Here is a 23,222-nt window from a genome sequence, read left to right as displayed (position 1 = left end):
ACCTGGTGTGGTGTAGGAGTTTTTATCCTATGTGCGCCATGCAGTGCATGAAACATGTATTTTGTTCGCTCTAACTTAATACTATTGGAAGTTATTAATTCAATGTATTCTGCTATCGTTCCTTTGTTCTTTTAGCCGTTCAGGACCGGCGAACACACAATACTAATCTTATAATGAGCTACACAAACTTGGTAGCATGTTTAAGAGATTCAGGACCATCGTGTTTGTTCTCAGCTAAAGCTTCAGTGTTGAAACAATTGAATTCATTAGACTATTGTTATAATAAATATGAGAACGGACATACCAGGGAGACTCCAAAAGGAAAGAGTAAAAATTCACTTACTAAGATCAAAGTGAAAAAAAGTAACTTAGGAATAATCTTCGTTTCCATGACACTTTGAGGGGGAAGCAATTACCATTGTGGTTAAAAAGTATTTAATTTAGAATAGTTGCTTTTGTTGCAAAAAAAAAAGTGCAGGATTTATGTATCAAGGTATTTCAAATGTACCGTGTACATTTAATTAAGTTTGACACGAAGTTGCTGCTGCCACTTTGTTAGCTAATCCTGTTATATATATATATATATATATATATATATATATATATATATATATATATATATATATATATATATATATATATATATATATATAGGCTATGTATGTGTGTATGTACGTCTCTACAAAGCCTTAGATCCAAATGTAGAAACAGATGAAGAAACTCTTACGCCCGTGGCAGGATTCGGACCCGCACCGGATATGTCAGCATTAGGTCATTGTGCTTTTACCCACCCATACATATTATATATATATATATATATATATATATATATATATATATATATATATATATATAGATAGATAGATAGATATAGTATGTTTGTATTTACCTATGTAATTTTGTTAACACAAGCCTCAAACTTATCCGTTTTGAATAAAACTCTCACTGCCATGTTGACAAAGTCGAGTTATTGGAAAGTCATCTCTGATTGTTTAGGAAATCCAGATATGGTAAAACTTCCCACCCATAGAACCTTGAGGACGGACATCACACTTTTGTCACTTCACCACTGCAGATCTTACCACAATGCTCTTCACTTGTCGTTCTGCGTATTATCAGTCTTACCTTCACAGTCGGTTACTTTCGTACTTCTTTCAAAGCAGCTTAGGATCCTTTCATTCTGAAACTATGCCTTTATCATTTTTTTCCACCTTAAACAAGGACTGCTGTTTTTCGTCGGGTCCAAGGATGTTTTCTTGCAATCAAGCGAATATAATCCACTCAGCCACTTGCCTGCTTTATCAAAACTGACCGTTTTGGCCCAGTACAGAGCTTTCTTTAAATTACATGAATTCGCTTGAATTATTATGCAGGAATTAGCATTCATTAAAGTCATACTTGCAGTTAGTCGTTTGCGGTTTTTTTTCCTCATTTGTTATTTACACCATGTATGAAAAATTACACTTAGTAAATAGAACTTCTACGTTCACATTCCGAAACATAATTTTCTCCTTTTAAATTCTTATTCCATTTCTCTTCTTGTCCTCCATCAGCTCTTGTATTCTCCCTTTCTTAATATTTCGTCCAGTTGTATTGTTTCCTATCCACCCATTTTCTGATTACAGTCAAACATCCTTGTAATGTTCGACAAGTCAACCTTTTCTGTATTCCACCACCAATCCTTTTCAGTCTCCCTTCCTATTTGTCTATATCCATTTGCATTCCTGTCCTTGAACCATTTAAATCATCTCCCATCTGCTCCTACCTCTCCAGACCTCTTAACCATCGACCATCTTGTCTCCGTATTGTCTTTATTTGTGAAGTTTTCTTCTTTAGTGAATATATATATATATATATATATATATATATGTGTGTGTGTGTGTGTGTGTGTGTGTGTGTTTGTGTGTGCACATAATTTGTTTCAGCTCATATCCATCGTAAAAATAACTAATGAAAGATCAGAAGCAATTTCCGGAAACGCGAAGAGCTAAATAATTTTTCCTGCATGTAGCAAATCGAATGTTTTGTACGCACTGAGCACTTATCCTTAAATTTTTATCTTATGCCACTTTTACTTTTGTGATTCTGCGGTGTACACTATTTCATCTTCAGTAATATAAGACAACGGATTCATTGTAATTAGCAATGTTATGCTTAATTAAAACGAGACACGTATCGAAGTTGTACCTGTGCACCAGGAGAGAGAGAGAGAGAGAGAGAGAGAGAGAGAGAGAGAGAGAGAGAGAGAGAGAGAGAGAAATGACAATCTACTGGACAAAAGTGGAACGACCGTCGCTTGAGCTCAAGGTTAAGGGGTATGGAAAACCTTCAAAAATAGCTGAGTCGTCTATTTCACTCTCTCCCTCTCTCTCTGTCATCGACGCGCTGTGAAGTACTCGCGAACTGGTTTTTGATACCTTAATAGGGAAGATAAAAGAAGGCACTTTTATGGGAGAATGGAGGGAGTCTTTTGTTCTTAAGCACATGTCTTCTGCTTCTTTGTATGGTTAATGAGCTTGATATATAAGATAAGCTTACGATATAAGACTTAGCATCATATTTAAAAATGTTTTACCCCGTAGAAGGGTAGTGCCCTCCGTTCCACGGCCCCTAGCTACAGCCTCTTTCTTTCCTTTTACAGTGCCTCCGTTCATATTCTCTTTCTTCATCGTACTTTCCAACCTCTCCAAACAAGTGTTTCAACATTATTTTCAGTACAGAATGACCTCACGGGTCGCAACGCTTGGCCTTTAGCCAAAATTTTATATTCTAATTAAAAATTATATATTTATATTATTTAGATCATATGGAGGATGGAGTTATTTTCTCTACACATCATCCCACTCTCGTAATAGAGGATTGCGATTGATATCAATTCTTCCTCGGTTCTTGAATGAAAGAATGGCCAAAAATACCGAACATAATGAATCTGGGCAGATGAATGTGCAGGCAGGCTTTTGAGCTTGTATACCTATTTATGTTATTTGACGATTCATGTATTTGTTCACCAGGAAAGAGAGAGAGAGAGAGAGAGAGAGAGAGAGAGAGAGAGAGAGAGAGAGAGAGAGAGAGAGAGAGAATAATCCTTGCAAAACGGGAGAATGAAGAACGTGTTTCTTTTCTCAAGAAGTCTGTACTGCGAGCAAGATCTAATTTTGTATATAAAAGTTGTCTGCTGTTACACTAAGATTTGTGATGCTTGATTGCTTTATAGTATCTCCCTGAACATGAGCTTGCCAAGACTTCCGTCGCAGTCGCTTTAATCGTTAAGCATCGAATTAAATATTTCCCGAAGAAGAATCATTTATCGTTATCTTGGTTATGAATCGATCCGAAGATGACAGAGTTACGTTGGGACACCTTTCATTTCATTCTTCGTCGATGTCAGATTCGCCAATAAACTTCTATCTTCGGCGTGACGCGTCGGAACGATGTTATTGCCAATGTTTGCAGAACATAGGCTAGTGCTGCAATCATATGAACTTGGTAGTAGTGCTTCTATCCTCAATATCAAACCCAGGTGGATGATTGTCTGTTACGTACAAAGGAACCGCTGACTTGTTTTCTCTTTTAACTCTTTCGTGACCGTAGTTGATATAAATTGGCAAAGGAAATTGATTTCTTTGAAAGTTGGTGTAATCTGGGATGAGTCGGATTTAGATCTATATAAATTGTACGTTACGATACGAAAGCATCGACGTGTATCCTTAATTTGAACACTCGAATTATTTGATGGTTTAAGAATCTCAGAATTTTTTTTATATTTTGCTGTTTCATGTTTGAAAGATGTAAGCTCTTTCTCTTAAAATAACTCTGCTAATCCTATTCTCATTGTTTCTAATTGTTTTTTAAGTCGCCTCTTGCTGTGAATTCAGTGAACTCAGGAAGTGATTAACAAAAAAGTAATAGATTATTCAGTCTCCTGCAATGTTTGCTTTTCTGTGTACATTTAATCTGTATATGAATGGTTTGAACTCACAAATACGCCATACACATATACACGTACATTTATGCATGCTCAAACCGTGTTTTTATATTTGAATTTGTGGATACTGGAAACATTTGTTTGTTAAAATCGTTGTTTCTGGTAATAGGGTTATTGGGTGAAGTAAGGTATTTTACCCTGATTCCTTGTTACTCATACTGTTTGTTCTTTGAAGTTATGTACATTTAAAAAAAAAAAATCAATAAGGGTACTGTAAATACATTAAACGTTCACCTCCCCCCCCCTCATCATTTTCTCTGTCTCTCAACCTTGCAAACCAGTCTTACTTCTGAGTGTACTTGTGTCGTGAGAGAAGTAAGGCCTGCCATTGATTTTCGTATTGTACTCTGTCACACGTGTTAGCTATTATTATCATGTTGATGCATCTAAAAATCACTCCCCGTGCAGCATCAGTCCAGGGCCAGTCACTCTAGTACCTTTCATGAATATTTTTTAATATGGTGCTATTTCAATTTTTGTTGTTTTATTCTTCAAACACTGCTAAGAAAGTTGCCTTTTTTTATTTTTAGGCAATTTTATTTTCATTTTTGGGCTACGCAAGCAGCCAGGGGCTGTGTTCAAAATAGGATATAATCTACATCCTATGTTGGTGGTGTTGCATATTTCTGAAAATGAATAGAATGCATATTATGCGTATCTTCATGGCTTTGTTCTTGGGATCATTGTTCCGAGCTCTGTTGATTTTTATTACAATGTCGATAGTTATAGGGTTGTAATGTAGTGATGATTGCTATTGTTTTACAAGTTGCCAAGTGTCCTATTTCTAAACCCTCGACGTACTTCGTAACCTTGGAGTGTGATACTTCAACAAGCGTCCTTGATGAGATGTTGCCCTTCAGGTAAACAACAGGAATAGCCTTATAATTTTGCTTGTCGTCTGGAGACAGTGGAAAATTTTACTCCAAGCAGTTGATAGAGGATTTATTTTTTTACGGGGAAGGGAAATCAAGCCGTTTTTAAGCGAAGTTTCAGCTGATCAGTGTCTTTATTTTGTGTTTTATATAGGGGTAAATGCGATATATTTTCTTTATTTATTTCTTATGAATGCTACGACAAGTCATAAGCTTATTTTATGAGAAACGGTTGACTATATTTCCCCTTTGGATGTTATAAATGGTATAAACAACAGTATTTGGAAATAAGGTTATGTTACAGGTATTGCAGGAAATAATTTAAATGGTCTCAAGTGTTTTTTCGAATTTACTGGTAAAGATCTAGAAAAATAACTGACCATATTCCTTCATACCACATTCAGGCGTTAGTATATGTATTTTCCATTTAATAGTAGCTTTTTAAGGAAAAGATAATTTCTTCTAGAAGAAGGTGGCCTTAGAAGAAAGCAAAACATCGGTCGTAGGACAATTAAGTTGAAGTTCAGACAATTGCACAAAATCTTGTTTGCTTCAGCGCTCCTAAAGAAACTCTTGTCTCATGAACAGAATGTTACCGCCAAATTACTGCTCCAGATGCTGAGTCCCACGTTTTTCAACTTCATTCGTAAGCTCTTAGCAAACGAACATTTTTATATCTTTTACTACTCAAGCCATTCTTAAATGTTTCCTTTCATTGGCGCAACTCTTTCCAGACTTCATTTAGTTTTATTTCTTCCTCGTTAGATTTTTTCATACCAGGAATTTACTGTAAATACGTAATTCCATTGATCTCTGGTGTTTTCTCTCTCGAAAATTTAATCACCACACTTCGTCTTCACAACAGATTCGGTTCATAAAATCCTTTACCTTTCCATCCTAATTTCAATTGCATCTATTGTCTACGCATATAAAGAAAGATCAGTTATAAATTCCATTGATCACATTGCAACCCAATTGTGTATTTTCATGATGAATGTAGATGCAGGATGATTTTACAGTTGCCAGTATGTTAACCGGTACTGATTGTATTCATTTTCAATCTGTATCTTAGCCATCATACAACAAAATGTTGAAGACAAACCTGTGTAGCGTTACACAGATTTACTTCAAGCAACACTACTGAGGTTGACCAGAATTTCCCGTTGTGCTATTTATATTAATAATTTTGCGTTTTGTTGACTGTAATTCCGGTTTCAAAATTCTCTCTCTCTCTTTTTTCTGTACAACCGGAAATATGTTTGGCTACCTTTTAAGGTAATTATCGCCACCCGAAAACAAAAGAATATTATCGAAGAGGCTGAACAACGGCCAACATGAGGTCGATAACCTGAATTATTTTAGCATTTAATCAGCAACGGTAATGATAATAGGTTGCTTTAGACGAATAACCTTACCCTTAATATAGGAAGACATGCATGGCCTTTAATGCGAAAAGAAGAACGTTTAAGTTAGTAATCAAGTGATACTGAGTGTAGGGCGACTTACATACAAAAAAAAAAGAAAAACCGTAGGTTTTGTACGTATGAGGATATTTGGGGCTTTAGGAAAATGTATACAAATTAAAAATTTTATACGGCTACGAGAACAGCTTATGCTATTTTCGCAATTATCGTACCACCAGTAAGACAGCCATTGCTTTAATTACCGGTTTCAACATCAATGAATACTGCATCAATACCGCCATTATCATCAGTGTTTAGTTTTTCTATCTTGAGGTGTCACGGATAGATGGGAATATGCACATGTTCGGCGAGGTACTGGTTACCTTTGTCTGTAAAGTCGTCAGGACTTGACCTTTTCCTATTTAGTTGCCAGAGGCAAGAGACGAAAACCTGGTTCTGACTCACGGATTTGTAGAACTGTTGTATAACGCCTTCCGACTGTTTTATTCCAAAGATTGTGTCAAATGTTCTCTGTGTACTAATTGATTTTTTTTTTTATATTTTAGTCAAAAAAGCATTTAAATGTGAACTGCGCGTGTTTACTTGCTTATTAATCGAATAGAAAGCTCGATATCAGAGTAATTTAGGAAAGAGTAACAACTTCATTTTGAGAGAATATCGAATATTAACACGCAACCCAGTTAGTACAACTATCCCAGAAGTCAACAGGGTTTATCTCCCCTTTATTTCTGTCGTGTTCGGTTAAGTGAAACCTTAATCATTCTTTTATCGTAAGTGACATTAATATTTCAAAGGGTTATCTTTGTATTTTTTTTTTCACCAAGAAAGGAAGGCTTCACTAGATGTTAGACTTCTGTCTCTTGGCGAGTTCTTTTGGATGACGTTGCCTGCCCCATGGCCTTCTCCACACTATATAGTAGTTATATAATTCACTGCTTCGGTCCAGACAGTAAATTTTTCAGGAACCACGTCTGTACCGTTCTGTTTGGGATCACTCTCGGATCTTGGTGGAGAAACTAGATAGGAGCTATTGAACCACAGGATGGCGGTTATATATATATATATATATATATATATATATATATATATATATATATATATATATATATATATATATATATATATATATATATATATATATATATATATATATATATATATATATATAAAATTATTCGCTATGACAGAAAAGCTGAGATGTTTGTCCACAAGGTGCTTATTGCTTGAAGGAGTCAGACACGAAACATGATTAATTATGAAGATGAAATCATTCAGAATTCAGTGACATGTAAAAGAGTAAGTCGATTTAATTAAGAAAATGATGACTTTATACAATGCCATATTCGCATTTGGTTGTTTGGGAAATAGTTTCTTGAACAAATTCAAGATCAGTCATGGCGCAGTGTTTAACATAATTACCGTATAAATAGTGAGATCAACTAAAGCAGAAACAGCGAGTGTTTTATTTACTTACAGTTCAAGGATGACGAATTTCCGTGGATGAAGTCCAAATGTTTCTGTCAGAATACTGATGTTTTAGGGTCATTACTCTGTTCTGATAATTTTGAATGCGACTCATAAATGCAGGTGCGTTTGCGTGGACAATAGTTTAATATGAGCCAAATAATGTGTAGTCTGCTTTGTTGATATGTTTGATAACTGATTTATTACGCAAGTTTTACATAATACAGTAATGAGTAGGCCTACCCGTACTTTATTAACGATAACATTCAGACTTGCGTAACGGTTTATCACTGCTGGTAGAAAAGGTTAATGCTACCTGTTTTTGCATAAAAGTTTTTGCAACTTGTTGCAGATTTAAAACCAACAAGATGAAAAATTATATAAATTTAAGCCGAAAGTCAAGACCTCCTAGTAGAGTATGGAAAGTGCCTTGGATAGATACGAATATAGATAAATGAAAGTTGTGGTGCAAATACTTCTGGAGAAATACTAAAAATGCTATCTCCATCTATGTATATATATATATATATATATATATATATATATATATATATATATATATATATATATATATATATATATAATGTTATACGTTGTGTTTGATTAAAAGTATTCTTTTAATGATGTTAATAGCAGAAATGAAACCTAGTTAGTCTACCATACCAACCACGCTACAAGCCATGTTAGCAGTTATTGATTGCCTTTTGCATTTCAGGAGCTGGTGGGGTCAACGAAACCTCGAATATGGCGGAACCTGCTAATAGGAACCATCGGTGTCATGCTGGTGGTGTCAGCGGCCATTGCCATCATCGTATTAACACGCGGGTAAGTCATGGGTATTCAATGCATGTACCTTAATGGATTTTGCCCATTTACTCGAAACTGTTTATGCGGGACTGAGTCAGGTTTCTTCTCCCTTATAATATATTCCCCCCCCCTTTTTTTTTTGGTTCCTTAGTGATGTACCGCCATTACTAGTAGGAAGTTCGAAAAACAGCTTTGGTTTTAATACAGATCTATTTATAAAAAGAGAATTATATGATATAAAAGGACAGAATTAACATAACGAAAAAAGCATGTAATGGAATAATTTAGTCTACTCTCACATAGTGAAGTCTGTGAGTTAAGGTTCCGTTTGTTTCCCACTGGCAGGAACGAAGCGGGTGCCCCTACTACATCAGCCCTTACATCGGCTCCGAGAGGGATAGACTTGGCAGAAGTGCTTAACGGTACTTTTTCTGCTGCATCTTTTAATGGAACTTGGATTTCTGGTAAGACTGAAGTTCACATACAACTTATCCTTAGTTTTAAGACTCATACTATTTTTTTTAGGTCCTTGTCTTTTTTTTATTGTAATATACATGTGAGCCTTGGATATTTTAGATTCCTCACAGATTACCTTACGATGTCCGTAAAACATATAGTTCACGCAAAGTTTTGTTTAAAATTTACTTGTGAAACAATGCACACATCGAACACGTGCTTTTTGCCAATTGGGGGTTTTCCATAATGTTGTTAAAATTGTTGAAAACACAGTCATATAACACCTAGTATTGTAAATAGCAACTCACGTAGACATTAATATTGATATAAATTCAAACGATATTGAATAGTCATGGAATGATTTAAAGTGGCATTTGGCATCCATGTATGTGTTTGATGGATGGAAAGAAGTCACCCAGCAAGCGATAATTCAAGTAGTGCTCATCTCCATGGAGTAAATGCAAGATGCTGTGTCTAGTGGGCTTCATTACATCTGTCACGAGGACAAAACTGACGTTAATGAAATGGTGATCAAAATAGCTTACTATGAGATTATTATAAAAAAAAATATTCTATGTTAAAGAATATGTGGATGTTATGTGTTATCTCAGTCCTTTATTTTACCTGTGAATGAATGGAAATTCTGTTGGTGCCCTTTCTTGGTTTGGAAGGCAGAATAACCAAGGATTTTATTAAGTCTCTTTTAGAGAATAAAACAAATCTATCATATGTGATGACAAATTTTGCTTTTGTTAGGCCTGTATCAATCAGTAAATATTCTCATTTTCTTTTGTTACAGATAATGAGTTTTTGTACAGGACAGAAGATGGTGCACTCAACATCTTCACTGTAGAGACGCAGCTTCCAAAGGAATTAGTTTCTAAGGAATTTATGGTAATGTTTTCTGCTTTGCTTCTGAATTGCCTTTTTTTAATTATTACATTTCTCCTTTCTTGTCAGATCAGGAAGTATGTTTATAGCCATTGTTGCTAGTATTACATTATTTCTGATTGCACTTAATTATTTTATGCCTATAATGATGTTTTAATTTAATTTACAGCAAGAATGGCGCCCTTTCAAGTACAGCTTGTCTCCCAGCAGAAAATATCTTCTTTTTGTTCATGACGTTCAGAAGGTATGATATTCTCATTTAAATTGAATTTCATTGATAAGGAAAACACCCTAAAACCATTCATAATATACTTATGAGGAGGTAATGAATTGAAAGTCAACAAGTTTTTGTGTTACTGATGCAGGGTTCATGTATTTTAAGGGGATTTATAGTACTACTGTGTTTTGCAGTACATTAAAACTGCTTTTTACAAAAGCCCAAAACATAGATTTAAATGGTATTCCATCACAGCATCATTAGCTTAAGTGTTTTCCTAAAATTTTATCTAGTGGAGTATGGCACACCTGACTATGTACTGTTATATGCCAGTTGCATATCACTTGGGTATCTAGGAGTAGACCTTGCTGAACAGTATATGAGTTAAAGAGACTACATATGTGACACACTCTACTAATGAAGCCAGTGCAACTTAGGATCAAAGAAGAATTTGCTACTTTCCAGGGGCAGTTTATTTCACGAACATGATCTTGCTATAGCCTATTAATGTTTAGAGAGCAGTTACATATTCGAGAATCTGCTTATCTTATATATGGCACATGAAGCCTTGTTGGAAAAAAATACATTGTATAGTGCATTCCAGAACTTACAGGTCATAGATTGATTGACTTATAGATTATAAGAAGTTATAGAATGGCATTTATTATTATAGAGCTTATGCAGTCATTTAGACTTAGTTTGCAGATCTTAAAAGTCATCAAGACATTGAATAATGTATTGTCAAAGAGTAATTACAGTATTGCTTTTGTACTCCAAGTTTTGTAAGTTAACCTGAAAACCATGTAATTATTCCTGATAGTTATTGCAAAGCAGAATTATAGAAAATAACTGATTTTTGCAAATTTAATTCATCTGTGTGCCAGGTAAAGTTGAAGTCTTCATAATCTTGTTTTTCCTTTTACTGTGAAGGTCTTAATTTTCTTATCCGTGTTTGCAGTTATTCCGGTATTCCTACTTGGCTCGCCATACAATTCTTAACCTTGAGACTGGGTGAGTAGGGTTCCACTTCCTGAAGCTTTGTGATACTTTATAAGTACATCCATGGAATACATTACAGTATTATGAATTTAAATATGATAGACATTACAGTAAACCCCTTGTATTTGTGTTCTCACGATTCACGGACTCATGCCTTCGCGGGATTCTCTGTGGAACATATTTACCCATTATTCACGGAAAATTCACCCATTCACGGTATTTTTTACTGAGAAATATTCACTAATTACTGTATTTTCATATAATTTTCATGAATAAATGCATTTTTTGTGATAAAACTATTAAAATACTCAGGTATAAGCATTTTTACAGGTTTTTCTTGTGTTTAAACTATCAAAATGAGCAGTTCTAAGTGTTTTTGGAGGGGTTTTAAGTATTCGCGGATTTTAGCTATTTGTGGAGGGTGAGTATGCTTACCCCCGCAAATACTCGTACAGGGGTTTCACTGTATTGCATTTCTTGTGAAGAATTAGACATATTCTGCAACTCTCTCTTTAACTTGCTTTATGAAAATGTATGTTAAGATGCAGGTTCACATTCTGAACACAGTAAAAATTAGAACTCCTTTAGCATTATATATTTAATTTTGTTCTAGAGAGACAACACCACTGGCTCCCCAGAGGGTGAGAACGCGAAGTGATCAGCCACCTTTATTATATGCCACCTGGGCTCCAACAGAAGATTCCATTGCATTTGTTTCGCACAATGATTTATATTACACCACTGGACCAGACCTGAATACCATGTATAGGCTCACTGACACTGGACAAATTGGAAGCATATTCAATGGCATTCCGGATTGGGTTTATGAAGGTATTTTAAACTGGTACTTTTTTTAAATGTATTACCATCAAATTCTGGGAATGGTCTGTAGATTCTGATTCTGTTCTCATAATTACTATCTTTGATTTTGCTGCCCAAATATTACTTTTTGTTACAGAACTCTTATTAATCAAAGTGAATAGTAACATAATTCTCAAAATAAAAGTGAATACTCTCTGACACAGCAAAGTTATCTACTATGCTTTTTCTTTTCAGAGGAAATTTTGAGTTCTAATTCAGCTTTATGGTTCAGTCCTAACAGCCGCCGTCTTACTTTTGCAACCTTTAATGATTCTCATGTAGATACTATGAACTTCCCCTTGTATGGTCGCCCTGGAGACTTAGCTTTCCAGTACCCTATTCAGCAGTCCATCAAGTATCCCAAGGTAAGTTAGTGACAGCTGTTGTGTGCATAGTGAATGTTTTTATATTTCCTGCCATTTATTTTATGAGGAGAGAACTGTTTTACATCGAGCCCTTAAAAAGAAAATGTACTGTAATGATGACGATTGTTTTATAAAGATTTTAAGAACAGCCTAGAAAATTCTGGACACCATTTATTCTTTGGGAGACATTTATAAAGGTATGGAATCTTAAAAATAAATTTGAGGTCCAGTACTTGAGTTTTATTACAGTACAGTATTTTCATGGGTTTTTAATTTTACAATATCATGATAATACCATTACTGTTTACATATCTGAATTGTAATATGGAACTTTGACAGTAAAGTTATAATTGATGGTAAATGGCCTTTCCTCATTATTAAGGAAGATTTTTATTGGTACTTGGCATATTCAGCTAAGAAACAATTAGTGGCTTAGCATGGCAACTGCATTTTAGGGGTCCTTATACAATAGGTTCTGATTTTTAAGAATGACCTGTATTAGACAAATATATGAATTTAAGCAAATGCAGTTGTAAAACTTGACCATAAGGCCACTTCACAGGAAAGGTAGGACCATTATCATTTTGAGCTGGAAATCTGTGCCTCATCTGGTATGTTTTGACCTGTCTCTCTGGCAGGTGATTCCTCTTGAATCTGTTGTAGGTATTACTGATTGCATGAACTACTATTGTCTTGGAGAGCTGTATTATTTTCTGCAGTAAATCATTATTTGTTATTTTGTTAATGTGAGTATACCAGTATTTTTTTTTATCCATCTACTGTACTTTAGTTCTTAGAGTAAATACCTGCATCTTAGAGAAATATTGTTAGATTCACGAGACTATTGAATAAGGATTGGTGTCTTTGTATTATTTCTCATTAAGAATACATTTTGCACTGAAAATGTTCTCTTATAAATACTGCATTGTTTTGACAAAATTTGTATAAATTTTTTTCACCACCTCAGTGCAGAGTTACAGTTATTGGAATTATAAAATTAGTTTCTTATAAAGGTGAGTATATTTGTTAAATTAAATGAAAAATGTAACTTTTATCTATAGATTTTAACCGATGTTAGTGAACTGGATGTATAGTGTAAAATAACTGAGCCTCGGGTAAAATATTTAGATTTTATGGCACTTGTTTGACGATGGATTACTGTAGGTCATAATCCTGGACATTGTAATAAACTATGCATGCATATAGAAGTTTGCTTGTTCTTATGTGGTATGCAGATGAATTTTAGTTTTTAATAAAAGCTTCATTGTGAAAATTCCGTTATTTTTTGTTTGTAAATTAACAATTTGATCCACAAACACACAACATTTTAGTTTTTCTTTGTTTAACATAGATTTAATATTTGTGGATACAGTACTTATGCTCACTACCAAAGGTTAATCAAGTTTCTGCTGCTGGGGAAAGATGAACCTATGGGGAAGTGGCTACCAGATTGTTCAGTTTGATTTTTGTTTATGCAACTTATTTCAGTTCTGCTATGTTTATTACTTTACACAAGCACTTCATTTTAGGCGACACTGCTATGTTTTTACACAAGCACTTCATTTTAGGCAACACTGTATGAATTTGAATAGCACATTATTTATAGAAACTTTAGCAGGGAATAAACAAACCTAGATATTGTATACTGTACAGTGATCTTCAAGAACGATAGACTTTCGTTTATACTCTATTGTATATGATCTTTATCATGCCTTTTGCAGCTTGGTGGTGGATTATTTCTCATGAGACATTACTAAAAGAAAGTGATACACTGTACTGTATTGCAATTTTGCTTTGTATAGCAATGATTTTGTGTCATAAGTATGGCATAAAAATCAAAATACTGTAGTTCCATTTATTTTTAAGAATTTATATAATTAGAAAAATGATAGTAAGCCCCATGTTTCAGCCTGGACGTGCCAACCCTGTGGTTGATTTATGGGTTGTTGATCTAGCCAAGTTAGTGAGTGGAAGTGGCGACACTGTAACCCGTCTCTCACCTCCATCATCACTGTCTACTGTTGATCATTACTTTACTACAGTTGGTTGGGCAACTCCCAGTATTGTGTCTGTAATCTGGATGAATCGTCACCAGGTAAGATCTTAGGCAAATTTTTTCATCTAACATAATCATCATAATAAGGGTCACCTTTGCCAAAAACGTGAAAATGTTAAACAGGCATATGTAATGAAGCTGTTGTCCATAATTATTAGTTAATAAAGTCTAATATGTCTCATGTAACATACAATTTACAAAGGATAAGTTTCATTTAACAGGAAGAAAACCTTTGATGTTGCATTTACTTATTGTTTTTGTGCCAAAATTAATTTTTTTTTTTTACAGTTCTGTACCCTATTTGTAGTAGAGAAAGCATAAAATTCATGAATATTCAATTTAAAAATTGTTTACCAGTATTTTGTATTGTTTGTTGTGCATTACTTCTTTTAATGACAGTTTTGGAACTTTTCTTTTATACAATATCACTATGTTTTTATTACAGAATGTTGATACACTGAGTATATGCAATGGAGACACTGGTGTGTGCACAGATGATCTTGTTCATGAATCCCCAGATAAATCCTGGAATGACCTTTATACTGCTCCTGAATTTGATGACAATGGAGGAAATACATATCTCATTATTCTACCAACTCATCAGGGTGATAAAGGACATTTTAAGGTTAGTTTGCATTTTTCTTTGTAAAACTGCACCATGTGATTAATGGTAAATTATATGAAATTTGAAAATTAAGCAAATTTTATGTTTAGAATAATGGAATGATGTTATTTTTATGTATTCTATATTACTTTGTGATTGTTACTACTCTTAACTAGGTTTTGTGGGAACGATTACTATTACCCTTAGGAATGATTACTATTACCCTTAATTTGTTTGAGGTATTTAATGTCTCAATAAATATTTTCCTGACAAGATTTGTACATCTGTTTTAGCACATCAACCTACGTCGGTCTTCTGATAAAACATTAACACCCCTGACAACAGGGACCTATGAAGTTGTTGAGATACTCTCTTGGGATCAGAAGAATAATATTGTGTAAGTACAGTATTAGAAAGTTGAATTCAAGATATTGAAGCTATTGAATTGGAGATATGAAAAATTAAACATGAAATAGATTGTAAAATGTTAGATACAGGTATATTATTAACAATACAGTAGTAATGTATTCTGTATGCTATATTACTGTTATAAATCTTGAGCTTTGGTAATATTTACAACCCTGCATATAAAAATAATTTTTCAGTTGATACTGTCAATACTGTATACAGCAGATTTATTTTTATATCTTTAGTATGTATATTTTCCCTTACCATAACATAAATTAGTACTGGTCTGAAGTAGATTATATTCAGATTTTGTAGATGTAAAATATGGCCAATTCTTTTATCACAGTTTAAAGCGGAATCTGTAAAATTCCATTCAAATCTGCAGGTACTTTACTGCTGCACCATCTGGTAAACCTGGACAACGTCACATCTATTATGTTGGAGACCTTGAAAGTTCACAGCCCAAACAAGCATACTGTATTACATGTGGTTTCAAGAATGATTTTGGTGTAAGTATGAGGGATAATCATATTCAGCTTAAGCTGAAGGAGTTGCTTATTTTCTTATTATTTTTTCAATCCATGTTGATTTTAAATGGCAATTCTTTTGATGTTACAGAAAAAGTTAAGACTTTAAAACGTGATGCTTTGATGTGTCATCCAAAACCTAATCCCACAGTCTATTGAGACACAACTGATGTTTGCTTTTCTTTTTGTTTTTTTCATTTTCATCTTGTGACTTTGATAAGTTGTTTTTGTGGTTTGCATTTTTTTGTTTATACCCCAGTAGACTGAATATTACATTTTAAATTAGACCAGAATGAGCATCATAGCTTGAATAGTAATTTTACAGGTAGTACACAAAGTAAACCATTGCTTATCACAGCTCTGGTTTCTTTTAACTAGTTTTTAGCTTAGTTTTTATACTGCACTGCATTGATATTGGTCAACATGTTGGGTTGGATGAAACTAGAGATTACCTAACTTTTTCAAAACTGCTTTGCTAAGAAGTAAAGCATCTGCATTTGAGGTTTTTTTTTCTCTAAGTCTTCTTGATTTAGTATCAGTTGCCAAGTTTTATGTCATTTGAATTTGTGGAAGAAGATAGCTTCCACATTATATTTACATTCATCATTTATACCCAATACACAATTTTCTAAGTAGTGTTTAACAAATAAAAGAAAAATATCAAGGAAAAAAAAGGAGTGAAAAATTAAGTTATATACAGTACTGTAATTGAAACTCAAGTCTTTGAAAGTAACAAAATGTATGCATGTTAATTTGATCTTTTCTTACATAAAGATGGAGTGTTGAAAATTTTTTTGAGATGGCTGAAAATTACCCAGTTGAGAGGCCTGCTTCTCATGTCTAAAGGTGCGTTCACACGATCGAACAATGTTTGACGGGTATAATTGTTACCAACTAGCAGTGGAAAGCGAAAAGGCTCGCTGATGACGTCAGAAGCGAGCACCAAGTGGTGTACCGGACACTGTCCATGTTCCCAGCATCGTAACGTCAAACACTGAATTAAATGCCTGAGTTACCAATGGACATCACCTTCGAACATTGTCCACCGGTCTATGCCCTGTGAGCAGATTCGAAACGGTGGTAAACACCCTCATCTGGTACCACTGCTTGTTGCCAGATCCGCTTCCATCGTTTCACCGCTTATGACATCATCCTGCTTCTCCTGTGATATGGTAACAATTTTGTCTGTCGAACATAGTTCGATCGTGTAAACGCACCTTTACACACAGCAGCTAACTAATGTTTAACAGCTGTGCTCACATTCAGAGATTGGCAGCCAGCATTTTTTGGCTCAGTTAAAAAACTTGTTGCAAGTTGGTGTTTTTCATCATAGGTTTCGAAGCAGTCTGAAATTAATGATCAATATAACTTCTGTGAAGCCTTTTAACTTATCAGATGCTCAGGGTTCTAGCATTCTGAGTAACAAAAAATAATTGGAAAAAGACCCTATAGTATGGCTTACACTTGAACATTCTAGATATCCCCCATCTAACAGTAATTCAATATACTGTACCATAATTTCTAGCCTAAACTAAACTGAATTTACATATATCCTTCAGTCTAAGAGATTTGTCAGCAAAGTGCTTCATGTCTGAAAAGATAGACTAGCAAAAATTGCCACAATGATATTGATAAGTACAAGTCCAATGTGCTGAGGTCTGTTAAGGTAAGGGTTTATTGCATACTAAAATCATTATTTTACATATACAGTTTGAGCTTGCATTTTTCTTCACCAAGAAATTTTTTATTTGCAGTTTTTACTGTGTATTTTGTTAACTGTCCGGTTACATTTTTGGTGAAAAGCCATACTAGCTAGATGTAGAGAATTTTGAAAAATCAGTAAAAATAGTATGTAGCATGAATCTGAAAGGGTGTTTGGCTTTTATATAGTATCTTAAGACATAAGAGTTTATTTGATCTTTTATACTATAACATTTTAATATTTAGATATCTTTTATTATGACTCTCTTGTGAACCATGTAAGCTGCATGTTCAGCTTTCAAAGAGGAAAAAGCAATCCTTCTGTCTGGACAGCACTGTTGGTAATCTGTGGGTTACAACATATCTTTTTAAAAAATAGCCATGTTAACGTGACCTTGATAGTATACCCTATTATCATGCAGATTTTGCATTTCTTTTACTAACTTTCTGATAAGATTACCAAGGGCCTCTAAAATACTCATACTGTATGTTTTAATAGTTAAAAATTGTAATGTATTGTCTTTAATAAGTCTTCTGGATAAAACTTTTTCACACAAATGTAATACTGTACATTAGAGGGAAAGAAGAAACTATAACAGCATTATATAACAAGTACCACTTACACATGAGGTGGACAGCAGTCTAGGAAATACCAAATGCTGGCAGACCCAGACTTGGGAGCAAGGGTTCGATTAAACTTTATCCGAGATTGCAACATTCCCCACCTTGTCAGCTTTTTGCATTTATAGTGAATAGGGAAAAGAAACTGAGTAAAAGTGTGGCCAGTTGTGTACTGAAATAAAAGTGTGGGCAGTGGTGTACTGAAATTAAAGTGACAATTAACTTATCAAGGTACAGTGCTAGTCAGTTAATTGTTTTTTTTTTATTCTTTTGTAGGAGGATTGCAACTACAACAGTGCAGATTTCAGCAAAGAGAGCCAGTACTATGTATTAACCTGTAGTGGTCCTGGAATCCCTCAAGTTACTCTCCATAAGACTTCTGATCACTCTAGACTTATGCTGCTTGAAGATAATCAAGATGTATGGCATTTATCCATTGCTTTAATGACAATTTAATAAATGTATATCGTAATGGGATATAGTGCCCTAGATATTTTAAATGTTTAGTTTATGTGAATTAAACTAAAATGATACTTGAATCTGAAGTATACATGTTGCTTTTTGTATTCCAGATTCGTGATCGTCTCTTAGATAGATCTTTACCACTTGAAAAGCGTTTAGAAATTGACATTGAAGGTGGTCATAAAGCTCAGGTTTCCATGAAACTTCCTCCAGATTATAATCCTACTCTCTTCCAGACTTACCCCATGCTTGTTTATGTGTAAGTAATTCCATATATATGTTACATTATGTTTTGACAATTTGTATCTGTTCGTGCTTAATTTTGAATATAATGACATTGATATTAAGTATAATGTAATAATTTTTGCAGTGTTTAAAAATATTTACATGTTAATGTACAAATTCTGTTGTAGGTATGGAGGCCCAGGGTCTCAGCTTGTGAGTGATAGATTTAGAATTGACTGGGGTGATTATTTGGCTTCTGAGAGAGGAATCATCTATACTTCAATTGATGGACGTGGATCTGGATATTCTGGGGATAAACTCCTCCATGCTTTATATTATGGACTGGGAACAGCTGAAGTAGAAGATCAGATTGCTGTTACCTCGTAAGTGCCAATATTAGTAAATGGAACTTTTTATAAATGTTTAGAGACTTTCCTTTCTAATAGATATTTTCTTTCATGCCCCTCATGTTTAATTTTCTGTGCTTTACTTTTACAGAGCCCTCCAAAAATCGTTCCAGTTTATTGATTCATCAAGAACTGCTATTTGGGGATGGTCATATGGTGGCTATGTAACTGCTTCTGCCTTGTCTAAAGATGTTGGAAATGTTTTCAAATGTGGTATTTCTGTGGCTCCAGTCACTTCCTGGATATATTATGGTAATTATACTGTTATTTTTCATTTCATTTAGCTCAGGATATGAGGAAAAGGGTAAATGAAAATGTAACTTACTGATATGTAATCCATGAATTTCCATAATGAAAGAAAGGTACTTCACATATGCCAAGTATTGTGATAATATTTGAAATATTGTAATATTTAGTCACTAACATCATTAGGATTACTTTAAAAATAAGAAAGAAAATTATCTCATACTAATATTCCTTTTAGATACTGTATATACGGAGCGTTATATGGGTTTGCCAACACCTGATGATAATTTGAGAGCATATATAGCCTCTGACATTACAAAGAATGTAACCAATTTCAAGAACAAGGAATTCTTCCTCATTCATGGAACTGCTGATGACAATGTCCACTACCAACAATCTATGATGCTTTCTCGAGCTTTGGAGGTTAACGACATCCTCTTCAGGTCTCAGGTAAGATAATCAATCAAGAAAAGTCACACCAGATTGGTTGTACAGTAGTTTAATGTATAGTTTTAAAATGACAAATTTTCAATTAATTTGTATTTTTTATAGCTAACAAACCCAAGGTCTTAACATTAGGATAAATCTTCTGGTGCCAGCTGGAAACCGATTTAGAAACAATAAAAAATCGTATATGCAAGGGATCTGTGGCATCTGGCATCTGATATGCAGATGAGGTGGAAGCAGGTCAGAGACCCAGCTGGAACCTCATGACACATTCAGGCTTTCTTCCAACCCAGGATAAGACATAAGAGGGGTAGCTAGAGGTGGGCAGTCTATGTTAAGACCTCAGGTTTGTTAGCTATGAAAAATACAAATTACAGTAATAAAAAATTTGTCATTTGTTCATAAGCGGAACAAAACTTTGGTCTTAACATTAGGATAGACGCACACTTGGAGGGAGGTATGAGAATCCTGAACTGACTGGAGGTTGGACACACCTGATCACTCTTCGTAGAAATTAGAGTGCTAAGGAAGAGGACCTAAGCCTCTGAGTTGTTAGAATACAATGCAGCAAGCTAGATTCATTGCATATATGGAAGTCAAAGAGAACTATATCTGGTCAAGCAACAAACCATGCTAGCCACAAGTTAACCGGTTTGTCACCACTTCTCACTCCCTTGCTGGAGAGAGAAGTACAGGCTACTAAGAAGCAAAGTTGTATGTTGTATGGAACATAAAAATGCTGTAACAGTATGGCCGAAACACTCACCTGCATCAAGCCAGTTCCAGCATATGATGTGTCTTATTCTTCAAAACTGCCCTTAGGTAGAGAAGAAGGAAAAAGGGAAAGAAAAGAGCCCAGTCATCTCACTCATTCTCTCTTCCACACTATCATCTTAGGCAAGATACAATTGGTCCCGCCAGGGGCACTGGATGAGCTACACAACTTGTTGAGCAGCCACCACCGGACCCAAGGGAAAAGTGTCCAAGGATCTGTGGGTAATGTCCTTAAGGTAGAAGGGAGTGAATGTGGTCTAACGAAGCCAAGAACTGTTGTTTGCTTAGTTTTGCCAATAATAATTGAAGTTAGAAGTTGGTTTCTTTACTTTGCATCAAGTTCTTTGGCCTTAGGGATTATATGTCAGATTCTCAATTGTGATGAGTCTAGTCTAAGTAACCTGTATGTATGCTCTATGAAGTTTAACCCACATCTTGATTTTGTCCAGTTTTCTGCAATTAGGTTTGTACTAGAATGACATTTGGTGTCTTTTTTTGAAGGATAATGTCAAAGGTACCTAGTACTCATTGTTGATCTTTAAAAAAATTGCAAGGTTAGTTCTTTAGATAGATTACATTTTAAGACATACAATGCCATTCCTCTGAACACTCGAGCCTTCAGTGAGAGAGGTACATGGAAGTATGCTAAGCTATAGCTGTTGAAAAACAGTATATTGGTGTACACTGTTGGCATCCTATAGACAGCTTTATCCAGATGCACATATTTTTTTATAATGGTTCACATTGTAAAATTTGGGATGTTTTCTTCTTGTGCCCTCACTCACTCACTCATGAATAAATATTTATGAAAAATAACTAGAGCATGTATCTCTGCCACAGACATGTGAATGGGAACGCTGCTCGTTAGGGGATGTAGGAGGTGATTTCTCATTATGAAGTGCAGGGCTTGGATAACGAGTAGCATGGTCATGTCCGTGTTAGCAGGAACACAAGTAACGATCACATACGTGTGAGCAACTCTTATTACATGTCGCTCAATCGTCTCCATGCGAACGAGAGCGTGAATCACAGTCCTATCCTCGTGAGCGAGTGCGTTGAACACGAATCTTCTTAGGAGAACATGATCGAGAACGATGGTGTGGAGAATCTGTACAAAAAGAAGGAATTGGTGTTTTAGATCTCTTGATGGGGGCCTTGTCGTCCTTCCTATGGATTGTCGTAGAGTTGAAGCTGGAGCAGGACGGGGAGGAGAGGCCTTTTGATTGAGAGCTCAAACTGTAGAGTTGACAATTTTAACATCATCAGCTGGTCGAGGCGCAGTGGGCATCGACAACAGTTACAAGATCTCCTGCACCCCCAAATGAATCTTCCAACACCGAAGCATTAGAAGAATGAGGGGGAGTAAAATCTTCCATGGAAGAAGCAGCAGTGTGAGAAGATCTTGGACATGAAGAGGAAGATTTAGAAGGATACGACATGGAAGCCACCATCGAGGATGGAAAACCTTTGCAAGGTGGCGGCGCAGACTTCCTTCTGTAACAACTTACCAAACCTCTTCCATTGCTCAGGAGGCCACTCAACACATTCAGGACAAGGGTTATTTATGCTGCAGAAGTTAGTTCTACATTTAGGACAAGTAGAATATGGGTCATTCACAAAGGAAGGCAGGAATCAGGAAAAAGGATTGTTGATCAACATCAGGGCATTTTCTCTGGAGTTTAATGGATCTAGGAGGGTTGTGGGATTGCATACTCACAGTAGGAACACACAAAAACACAAAATTACAATAAACACAAAAGCCAAAAGGAAAAGCAGAGTTCAGTGGCAAATGCAGGCAGGAAGTGGCAAAATAACTGGCTGTTAGGAGAAAAGGCAAAAAAGCTTCCTCCAACAAAGGCAGTCAGAGAAAACCTGACGCTATCTTCCAGAGATGGGTCGTAAGAGGTTGGCGCCTCCTCCTACCTACTGCCATCTGTAGGAGAGTAGTATTTGTGTTCTCAGGTCCATAGGACTTCCTCTGGGGAGTAAAAGGTGGAGGGAAGAGCTTGCTTAATCTGCTGGATAAATTATCCAGAGATCAGACTGCTCATGTGGTCCAAAACACCATAAGCAAGCTGTAACCATAACAATCTGAATAATGGTCTTCCTTCAGAAGTACACTCAAGTGAGCAACCCCCAGGTCATTGTGCTCACAAATGGGCTCAATGTTGCACCAACTCAGCTGCTGGGTTCTGATGGAGATAGACCATCTGGTCCTATTAGACCTCCAAACGAATGTTGAGGATCCCTTCCTAAAGGAGAGGGAGACATGCCAGTCTGTTCCAGTGACTGCTCAAGATCCCAAAGGATGACTTGCAAATCGAACAGTGTTCCTTTTCAAAGTCAACCCTCATGTAGGACTCCCTTCGAACAGTGTTCCTTTTCAAAGTCAACCCTCATGTA

The 23,222-nt window shown here is 35.3% G+C and overlaps 1 protein-coding gene across 12 annotated transcripts in view; it reads left to right on the top strand.

The window, feature by feature from the left end:
* The window catches only part of LOC136842554 (dipeptidyl peptidase 4-like), a 278,639-nt gene that overhangs the window by 250,324 nt on the left and 5,093 nt on the right, over nucleotides 1–23,222 (top strand). For 11 of the 12 annotated variants that reach the window (XM_067110005.1, XM_067110000.1, XM_067109996.1 and 8 more), the window contains 16 exons: nucleotides 8,461–8,570; nucleotides 8,898–9,016; nucleotides 9,808–9,902; nucleotides 10,069–10,143; nucleotides 11,075–11,127; nucleotides 11,729–11,946; nucleotides 12,172–12,341; nucleotides 14,251–14,436; nucleotides 14,843–15,022; nucleotides 15,295–15,398; nucleotides 15,795–15,918; nucleotides 18,535–18,678; nucleotides 18,831–18,979; nucleotides 19,134–19,328; nucleotides 19,444–19,604; nucleotides 19,837–20,048. In XM_067110005.1, coding sequence (XP_066966106.1) covers nucleotides 8,524–8,570; nucleotides 8,898–9,016; nucleotides 9,808–9,902; nucleotides 10,069–10,143; nucleotides 11,075–11,127; nucleotides 11,729–11,946; nucleotides 12,172–12,341; nucleotides 14,251–14,436; nucleotides 14,843–15,022; nucleotides 15,295–15,398; nucleotides 15,795–15,918; nucleotides 18,535–18,678; nucleotides 18,831–18,979; nucleotides 19,134–19,328; nucleotides 19,444–19,604; nucleotides 19,837–20,048 — 2,232 coding nt within the window. In that variant the 5' untranslated portion in view covers nucleotides 8,461–8,523. Of the gene's footprint in view, nucleotides 1–7,847; nucleotides 7,869–8,460; nucleotides 8,571–8,897; nucleotides 9,017–9,807; nucleotides 9,903–10,068; nucleotides 10,144–11,074; nucleotides 11,128–11,728; nucleotides 11,947–12,171; nucleotides 12,342–14,250; nucleotides 14,437–14,842; nucleotides 15,023–15,294; nucleotides 15,399–15,794; nucleotides 15,919–18,534; nucleotides 18,679–18,830; nucleotides 18,980–19,133; nucleotides 19,329–19,443; nucleotides 19,605–19,836; nucleotides 20,049–23,222 lie in introns of those variants that run through there. The other variant, XM_067110004.1, reaches the window with a different exon arrangement.

This window comes from Macrobrachium rosenbergii, chromosome 10 (assembly GCF_040412425.1).
Source record: "Macrobrachium rosenbergii isolate ZJJX-2024 chromosome 10, ASM4041242v1, whole genome shotgun sequence".
NCBI lineage: Eukaryota > Metazoa > Arthropoda > Malacostraca > Decapoda > Palaemonidae > Macrobrachium > Macrobrachium rosenbergii.
Note: the sequence above shows the minus strand (reverse complement) of the source record. Positions and strands in the feature narration are given on the sequence as shown.